The 10,000-nt window shown below is 35.8% G+C and overlaps 2 protein-coding genes across 2 annotated transcripts in view; both read right to left on the bottom strand.

Annotated features, from left to right (window-relative positions):
• Nucleotides 1–3,250: 3,250 nt before the first annotated feature.
• On the bottom strand, nt 3,251–6,670 carry LOC106878464 (NADH dehydrogenase [ubiquinone] 1 alpha subcomplex subunit 13). Its single transcript, XM_014927683.2, has 4 exons — nt 6,512–6,670; nt 5,309–5,387; nt 4,167–4,238; nt 3,251–3,511 (listed from the first exon to the last, which is right to left on the bottom strand). The coding sequence occupies exons 1-4, from the start codon at nt 6,609–6,611 to the stop codon at nt 3,307–3,309; spliced, it is 456 nt and encodes a 151-aa protein (XP_014783169.1). The 5' UTR covers nt 6,612–6,670; the 3' UTR covers nt 3,251–3,306.
• A 1,422-nt stretch (nt 6,671–8,092) lies between these two features.
• The window catches only part of LOC106878454 (uncharacterized), an 11,934-nt gene continuing 10,026 nt past the window's right edge, over nt 8,093–10,000 (bottom strand). Inside the window, exons 4-5 of the mRNA XM_014927670.2 lie at nt 9,493–9,516; nt 8,093–8,253 (exon numbers count right to left, since the gene is read on the bottom strand). Coding sequence (XP_014783156.1) covers nt 8,168–8,253; nt 9,493–9,516 — 110 coding nt within the window. The 3' untranslated portion in view covers nt 8,093–8,167. The remainder of the gene's footprint in view (nt 8,254–9,492; nt 9,517–10,000) is intronic.

Raw genomic sequence — 10,000 nt, forward strand, 5'->3', positions numbered from 1 at the left:
TATATATATCCTTTATTTGCTGAATAACAAGACTACCGTTGGTTTCATGCCTGGAGTTCTCAGCGTGAAACCAATGGTAGCCTTGTTAACCGCTAAATGAAGGAAATTTATTCACTGACGTGGTGTTGAGCACTCATTCTTACTGTTCGATATTAGTGTGTGTGTGTGTGTAAATTAATAAATATCAGGAGAACAGAGATTTACATATCCAGGTTTTGTTATACAGTTAATCACATCTTTCGTTGTCAGTACTTACACATGTTCCCACTGCAAGCCAATGCACACTACAAATTGTACATCTTGATGTTAATTACCAGTGTTGCTTCATCGGGGAAAAATTTAACTGTATTTCAGATACCATCTGAAGAGAATATTAGCCCAACCAGAATTATTCATATGCGTGCGTGGTGAATAATTCTGGTTGGGCTTAATACTCCATTCAGATGGTATCTGAAATTCAGTTAAATTTTACCCTGATGAAGCAGCATCAATAATTAACACCGAGATGCACAATTTGCAATGTGCACCACCTTGTAGCTGAAACTCTTGTAGGTGCTGACAAAGAAAAACGTGATTAAGTGTATAATAAAACGTGGGTATGTAAATCTCTGCTCTTCTGATATTTATTACTTTACTATTTTTTCTCTACCGACACAATGCAGTCTCTATAAAGAAATTTGGATTTATCAAAGTGTTGAAGGTTGATCTCAAAGGAAATGACAGAGGACTGTACTCAATTGCTGTACTCAAGAAGACCTGCCCACCACAACAGAATTCAAATCTTAAAACCAAGTTTCCACATAAAAAGCTGTAAAAGTTTGATAGTTGTCATAGAGACTTTAGTCTCTCTATCACCTTTCAACATAATTATATATGAAGAGACAGTAGAACAATTAACAATATAATAAAAAGGTTTTATTTATGATGATGCTTGGTTTCACAATTCCTGTCATTCAGCTTAGCAGCTGCTGATTAAGTGGTAGTTTGGTAATGGAAGGTTAAGGGCTTCCTTGATGCCTGCCAGAGAAACAAGTAGCTATCACCATCGAAGGCATCGAGGTGAAGTGGTAATTCGTTGAGGAGCGAGGAGTTGTCACGTAGAAGGTCTGAGCTCAACTGCCTAACAAAGTGAAACTCTCTCTTTAAAAACCAGTTTTACTACGCATGCACACTCGAGGGGCTTCCGGTAGTGAAGTCCCCTGCGCATGCGCAGAATAGTACTTCCTCAATGGCGGCTATAATTTCGCCCCACTACAAAGCATTGGTGTGGGTGCTGGTGTCACATAAAAAGCACTGGTGATAGTGCTATGTAAAAAGCACCCAGTGCACTCTGTAAAGTGGTTGGTGTTAGGAAGGGCATCCAGCCATAGAAACTAGGCCATAACAGATTATGGAACCTGGTGCAACACCTGGCTTTGCCAGTTCCTGTCAAGCTGTCCAACCCATGCCAGCATGGAAAGCAAACATTAAATGTTGTTGATGATAATGATGATGATGATTACCTCCTGCTACATTTTGTACCCTACCACTGCTCCTATATTTTTATCTTGTTCTTGCAGGTTTTCATTCCTATTGAAAACCCAATTTTGTTGAAAAATATTTGGCTTTTATGGGCAGGTAAATTTAATTAACAGGTGTTAAAGTAATAACATTATGGATAAACATTAAAACTGAAATTCTTAATGCATCTTACCTGTTTGATTTGGGACTAAAATTATTCCAGATGGCAGCTGATAAAAATTTTGCCACTTTTCAAGATGAGGTACATTAATTTGAATTAATTAAAATACAGGTATAATAAGCACAAGATTTTATTCTTTCAGTAAATATTTTGTACCTCGGTGGGGAATAATTTTTTCCAGATCTTTTTGGGTGCATTCAAGATATCTGACCTCCAAACCCGCCGCAAGCCACTTTTTTCCTGAAAGAAAGGTGGGAGGAGTAGTGGGGACCTTGAAGTTTCCCACCAAGGAAGTTTTGTTTCGTGGATCTTTTTTTCTTTTCCAGGTTATTTTGCATGCTTTCAACAAATGTGACATCGAAATCACATGTAAACAGCTCCTTTTTCCAGAAAAGGAAAGATTTGGTGGCTATTTCTAGCATGCCCTGTTACCACATAACAGCTATTTGTTACCAGGTTTACTATTTGTTAGCTGTTACCATATAACAGCTAATCACTACGCCATATACCCACAGGCATATGGCGTAGTGGTTAAGAGCGTGGGCTACTAACCCCAAGATTCCGAGCTTGATTCCAAGCAGTGACCTGAACAATAACAACAATAATAATAATAATAATAACATCGAAAAATACCTTAGGAATGAGAACCTAGATTTGAAATTTCCCCAAGACACCTGAAGAAGGCTGGAGGGTATATCAGCCGAAACATGTTAACAAACAAGATGAGGACAAATATCTGTTGAGTGTAAATAATGTAAATAACAGCTATTTGTATTCACACCGAGACATTTACCAAGTTTTTTCCCTCCATTTATTTTTCCATTTTATGGAAGCCAATATTTACTCTGTTGACATCCACCTCAGTTAATTTTGCTTTTCTCCCAGTTCTGTGCTTTCTGGAAAAAAAGCCAGTTCAGTGCTTTCTGCAAGAGAAGCCCTCACATTATCTCAAAGCTATGAGAATTCACTAACGCAATTTATTTATGTTTTAAAAGATTTCGTAGAGGAATTAGATACAACTGGTTTTGGCTGGTTTAAAACACTAAAGGGTTAAAAAGTACCAAAACTATAAAATTTGGCCTTTTTGAGGACTTTAGAACCCTACAATTATATTCTCAATCGCAGAATAATGCTAATAATATAGCCTGAACAGGATAAACTATCCCTATTTTGCAGAGAAAAGTGTAGGTGGCTAGCTGTGGACTCGAACTCACATCCCCGTGATTACATGTCACGATGCTTTGACCAATTAAGCTAAACTACCCACTACAAATTCCTCTGCAAATTAAGATATAAAAATCTCGCTTTATGAGACGCTCTCATATGTTAAATTCAAATTACGACAAACGTAAATAAACAAACGAAGTTTGCTTTTAGAAGCGTTGAGATGTCTTTGAGAATTTAAAATCACTTCTTTATAATTTTAGTCTAATTACAGAGATGAGTTAAAGTGAGAGAGATTCTATAAATGAAGGAGTCAAAATTTTTTGTGTCATCTCCACACCCTTGACAGCTACAAGACTTAATACAGAGCCCTGATAGCAACAAGAATTTAATACAGAGAGTAGACAAGGTTTGTAATATTTATTGTTGTATTTAAACTATACAAAAAACAGTCAACTACTTTAATGTTTCCTTCTTTCAAACATTATGTCATACATGTCGTGCTTGCCAATGTGAGCCAAATATTCTTTTAACGACGGCTCGATGAATCTATCTCGGAGATTGTGGAAAATAGGTTCACCATTCAAAGTGCCAACTTTCCAGTTTGGAACATCTTTCATGAGTTCTTTCTCTTCCTGGCGGTTGTCTCTCAGTCTTCTTAAATACCTGCATAGACAAACAGATCCAGAATAATAAAAATCAATTACAAGAAGCATTAATTAATTACTTATTCCTGAATAATTTTTTACACCAACTTACAAGAAAATTTTTAAAAATATATATATAATTGAAATTAAACACATTTTTATTTTCACATTAAAAATAATTTTTTTTTTTACATGTATTTTATCAAGTTAGTGAGGATGGGTTTTGAAATTTTGTAATTTTTCTATGTGAATTTTTGGAGTAAGTATTTCCCAAAATAGATGATGAACTGGTATAGTTGTTGAGGCATCAAACTGATTTGTGGTTTTAATCCTGACTCTTTGCTTTCATCATCATCATCTTTGTCATCTGACGTTTGTATTCCATGCTGGCATGGGTTGGACGGTTTGACTGAGGACTGGCAAGCCAGAAGGCTGTACCAGGCTCCAATCTGATCTGGCAAATCCTTCAAATCACTGTCTAAGATTAAGAGTAAGATTATACAAGTAGAACTGGTTGTTATAAATGGACTTATATCCATACTTCCTTCATTTGATCCAGTCTTTAATGTAACATTACATAGTTGTTTCCTACGTCTAGTGTTTATTACATCTATCCAACAACTCCACGCCAGTCTTTGTCACCAAACAAGTAAACAAATAAGAAATATACTTACATTCTATCAACTTCAGCTAGAAATAGAGGTTCTACAGCATTCCTGGCATCCTGCATCTCAAGCCTGTAACGTCTGTAGAAAGAATATTTTATTATATATACATATATATATGTGTGTGTGCAGACATTATTATCCATAGTGAGAGCTAGCAGTGACCTTCATTAGGCAGAGTGCAGAGTGACATTGTGGCGTTGTTTACTTCACAAGTTGTGAAATAGGTATTTTTTGTGATCTTCAGGGTGGATATATGTAATTTTAAAACACACAACTCTTCAGTTCCTGGCCATCTCTGGATAATATTTTTGAAAATATAGGTTGCCTGTGAAGACATTGATTGATACTGCCATACATAAAGACAGACAGATTGAGTGTGTTGAAATGGTTGAAATTATTGCTATTTAACCATTGTACTGTAGTAAATGACGGTGTGTAGCCTAGTGGTTAAGTTGTTTGATCTGCAATCATAAGGCCATGGGTTCGATACCTATACTTGGTGGTACATTGCAGATACATCCTCAATGTTTGGCTGGGTCAAGGATGCCAGGCCCAAGAATGAGTCTATATTTTTATGCAACTACACAAACACCAAAAACAACTGACAAAAGTGTGGTAGTAACTACCAGCTAAGATTCTTTTTCGAGTGATAGCTAAGCTTCTCCTCTTCACAGTAGAAAAGTAGTTCTAGGTAATAAGAGCTGATGTATGACAGAAAACAGTTAATTTGTCATGGTTTTTACATCTGGATATATTTTCTGTCCTCAACCACTTTACAGCATCATCTAGGTGCATTTTATCACGCCACCAACACAAAATAGTCCCCCTTTGAGAATTACTGCAATTACAGATTGGTCTCCGCAGTGATTATTGTCTTCTAATTAATTATCCAGAATACTTTTCAGAATACTGTTGACTACGTTGGAGAAACAGAATACAGAATGAGAGAGGATTCATCATTAGAACAAGTCTTATAATGTTAAAAGGCAGATGGGATTGAGAAGGCCACAGTCACTGCTTTAGTAGAATATTTAGGAAACAAAACGTAACAGTAACAATAAAAAATAAACATGCAATTTGTCCAACAGCCTCATGTGATCCACACTCATTCACATATTATATGTTACATATTAAAAAAATTTACGTACTTCCAGTGTTTAGCTTGGAAAGTCCATACAGTGTAACCAGCCAGAGAGAGAGCAATAAAGGTAGAAAACTTGAAAAATCCTGCAAAAGGAAATAAAATCATTAACGATAACTTTTAGCCTAGATAAAAGGTCATAAAATAGATGGAGCATAGCAGAGAATTATAAAGACATGCACCTCATATTCTCTCAGTTATGGTAAAAAATATCAAACTTTTTTTTCATATATATATAGCAACCATTTAATATCCACTTTTTCATGCTTGCTTCAAGCCTAAGAGAATTCACTGAGGTAGAATTTTATGGCCAGAATGTCCTTCCTGTCGCTAAACATCATGCACAATACGTCCTCAGATGAATTTTTTAAAGATTTCCTGTGTCGTCTGCTGAAGAACAAAATCTAATAGAATCACTATTATAGTCGTTCAAACAACAATATCTTTGTTAAATACTCTTACTCTTTTACTTGTTTCAGCCATTTGACTGTGGCCATGCTGGAGCACCGCCTTTAGTCGAGCAATTCGACCCCAGGACTTATTCTTTGTAAGCCTAGTACTTATTCTATCAGTCTGTTTTGCTGAACCGCTAAGTTACGGGGACGTAAACACACCACCATTGGTTGTCAAGCGATGGTGGGGTGACAAACACAGACACACAAACATATACACACATACATATATATATATATATATATATACATATATATATACGACGAGCTTCTTTCAGTTTCCATCTACCAAATCCACTCACAAGACTTTGGTCGGCCCGAGACTATAGTAGAAGACACTTGTCCAAGGTGCCACGCAGTGAGACTGAACCTAGAAACATGTGGTTGGTGAGCAAGCTACTTATACAATTACATAGTTTATAAGTTTAAAAAAATGTGCCAGTATACAGATTGGGAGAATTGTTATTATTGTTTATTGAGAAAACTTAAATATTGTTCGTGTTTGTATTGCTAAGCTCTCTATCGTTCGAAATTCTTCGGAAACAAACAGAATATGCATGAAGAAATTTCGTACAAGAACGAGCAAAAGGAAATGAAGATGATAATTTATAATTAGTGAGAGATCAGCAATATTTATATTTCAATAATTGGAAAGTAATTTAACTTTAAGAGGTTTGTCAAGGGCACAAGTACAATGTCAGAATCACAAGGAATTCTGAGGCCAAATAACATGAATAGCTATCTTTTATTGTACGTACCGCTGGGACCTCGTTTAGCAACTTCCTTCATCCATTTAATGGAACCATATCCTCCCTGCGGAGGTAAATCTTGTTTGAAACTGCTGCTAGCACTGGACATGTTGAGCACTTGCTGCCTCCGTCCTTCTGCAGCTGCTGCTGACACCTGACGACCAACATACGAACTAGAAGACGCAATAATATTGAGTTATCTCCCGTTAGCGTTTTTTTTTATTATCTCCCTTACATTTATTGTAGATTTTCTTCCTTAGAATAGCCATGAATGGACCATGGAAATGAGCGTTTAATCTGCTAGAAGTAGCAACTAAATCTTGTTGAAATCACATTCCAACGTCTAAAACAATCAAAGACACATACAATATTGCACGCTCTTAAAAACACAGGATGGTCGCTAATGGAATGCTTGATCAAGGTTGAGTTCGGGTAAAACAGTAATTTGACACGTAGGACCTCCAAGGCATCAGATTTGATTGAATGGCAAGAGTCGATTAAATCATTGTTTCTCGCAGGAGAGGGATTTAGAGCCTTTCTTGAGAGGACCCGGAATCACCGTGTTTAATAACATGAAATATTTTTAATCATGCCAAAGAAAGAACTATCTTACAGGAATAAACTATATTGTTTTCGTATTCATAAAGAGGTTGAGAGGGACGAAAAATCTTAAAAATGCTATTTGAAGGAATTTCAGTTTTGTCAGGTCGAGAACCACTGGAATAAATCGATTACAATAATTGATGGGTATTTCATTTGTTCTAATCTGGAAGGATGACCCTCAGTCGGTTACGACCCATTGCCTCGTCGCCGTAAGCTTGTCAAAATATGCTCAATGTCTCTGTAGGAGACTTCCCAAGTTTAACACAAAATTTCACGTTGGCTCTTTCTTCCAACGTCCTGTCCATGGAAAAATCACAGACTACAGCATACACATGATCACAAAAAATACCTATTTCACAACTTGCGAAGTAAACAACGCCACGATGTCACTCCGCACTCTGCCTAATGAAGGTCATTGCTAGCTCTCACTGCGCATGCAACCGTGTGCTGCTATCTGTTGGCGCGCTACAGAACTAGTCCGGGAATTTTTTCATACCACCTCGTATATATAATAATAATAATAATGATAATAATAATAATGATAATGATAATAATAATTGATGAAAAAGACGGAAAATAGATTTGGTACTAGTCTTTATTCAGTACGACGATTGTTTCGACTCATCCGTTCGTTATGGGTAGGATTTTGTACAACTAATAATGTTGCATCAAAGTACATATATATATACGTGTGTGTGTGTGTGTGTGTGTGCGTGCGTGCGTGTGTGTCTTTGTGTTTGATCCCCGCTATAGCTTGACAACTGATGGTGTTGTGTGTACGTCCCTCGTAACTTAGCGGTTCGACAAAAGAACAGATAGAATAAATACTAATATTTGAAAAAAAAAAGTCCTGGGGTCGATTTATTCTTCAAGGTAGTACCCTAGCATAACCACAATCTAATGACTGAAGCAATTAAAAGATAAAAGATATCCTCATGTAAAATGATGAATATAGCAACAGCAACAGCAACGACAATAAGTAATAAATAGAATCAAAGCCTTTTATTAAAATTCTCTTAGATTGTCTTGCTCATAGGGAGTTAGTGTTGTCCTCCACTCGGCTCATGCTTCAACCAAATTCTTCGAGAAATATTTGATGGCACTAAGAAAACATCGATGGAAGTCTGGAGCAGAAAATACTTCTGTCCCTGAAACAACAATAGAAACAAAAGACAATGTCAGGATCTTTTTTAAAACGGGGGCCACATTTTTCATTAACGAAACACTTTGAAACTTGGAACACTGGTAGAATGTGTCATATAAAACATCTTTTTCTCTTAGTCTTCTTAAAAAAAAAAAGAAATCCATAAGTTATTCCATGTTAAAGTTGTCGTATTTCTGTAATTTCAACCAATCACTGACGTCCATTCAGCCGATATACATTAAGTGCCGACTACATAAACAAACGATTCTGAAACAATTAACCCTAACTCTAACCCTAGGGTTAGGGTTAGGGTTAGGGTTAAAGCAAATAAAACGAAGGTATGGAGATTAAATACGCTTTACATCGCTTAATCAGCCAAAAGAGTAAATATAAACAACTGAATACTTGTCAGTGATTGGTTGAAATTATCGAAATAAGACAATTTTTTACTACGTAAAACATTAATGAAAAATGTGGCCCCCGTTTTAAAATAGATCCCAATGTCATTACAGAAGATTATTTATTAAGAAATTCTGCTTTGAAAATAAACAATAAAAGGCTTGGCAAAATGTTAGGATTGATGAATTCCTTCCTTTACGTGACGTGACGTGACGTGACAAGAGTCAACATTTTACACAAATTCATTTGTAAGAGTTACACGCCCTTAAATATACAACATGGTTAATACTCGGATTTATAATGCCAATAGTATAGTTGTTGTTTGTTCAAAGTATCTATTTTTGTCTAGGTTCTGTAATAAATCATTTTTTCGACGCAGGAATGGCCATGTGGTTAAAAAGCTCACTTTGCAAGCATGTGACTTCGGGTTCAGTCCCACAGCGCGACACCTTGAACAAACGTCTTCTCTTATAAACCCCGGGCCGACTAATACCTTGTGAATAAATTTGATAGACAGAAACTGTGTGGAATCCACACCACCACTTGACAACCAGTGTTGATTTGTTCACGTCTCCGTAACCTAGTGGTTCAGCAAAAGAGAACTATAGAATAAGTACTAGACTTTCAACCTTTCAAGGCGGTACTCCAGCATGGCCACAATCAAACAAGACAATAGATACGACATATTCTGCAATTTGGCGTCACTGGTAGCCTAACATTCATTTACAACTCGTTTACAAATTGATTAACCATAATCCTAATTATTTACGAGTTAATTAGTCAGTTTTATATCATCAGTTTTAATTGCTTTGTTAAAAATAAAAATAATAATTCGTAAACTAACCAAGAAAAGGCAGAACAGCACCATCTGAAAAAGTCATAAAATATAAAATGTTATTTTAATGATGTCTTTGAAGTGATAGTATACAACAATAACAGGATATTTACTAGTGAGAAAAACAAATCAAGCACAAGTTTTTAAATACCTTTAAAACAATAATTAGTTTGCTTGAATCATTGCAATATGCATAAATGATATAAATGTTTGGGAAAAAAAACCTACCTTTGAGCAATGCAAGTTTGTGGAACTAGATAAACTATATGAGGTGATGTCAGTAAATGAAAACGAAGAGAAAAGTTATTGTATTAGCTTACATAGGTTATTTAATAGCCCTTTGATATTTCAAGAAAGATCCCCCCCCCCTTTTTTTTTTTCAAATAGAAGAAAGAAAATTATGAAAGTGTAACAACAAATTTCTTCGAATCTTGTTATGATTTTCATGCATCTCTAGTATATAAATTAAGCCAAATGCACCAATCACAAAGTCTTATTTCTTCTTCCTCGAAACCAT

This window comes from Octopus bimaculoides, chromosome 15 (genome assembly GCF_001194135.2).
Source record: "Octopus bimaculoides isolate UCB-OBI-ISO-001 chromosome 15, ASM119413v2, whole genome shotgun sequence".
Classification (NCBI taxonomy): Eukaryota; Metazoa; Mollusca; class Cephalopoda; order Octopoda; family Octopodidae; genus Octopus; species Octopus bimaculoides.

Excerpts from the sequence above, each read along its gene's own strand:
- LOC106878464 (XM_014927683.2), bottom strand. The coding sequence starts at position 6,611 with ATGTCCAGTGCTAGCAGCAGTTTCAAACAAGATTTACCTCCGCAGGGA. Across the intron at positions 4,239-5,308 it reads TTCCAAGCTAAACACTGGAA|ACGTTACAGGCTTGAGATGC; the intron begins GTACGTAAATTT and ends TTCTTTCTACAG. Across the intron at positions 3,512-4,166 it reads CTAGCTGAAGTTGATAGAAT|GTATTTAAGAAGACTGAGAG; the intron begins GTAAGTATATTT and ends TTGTCTATGCAG.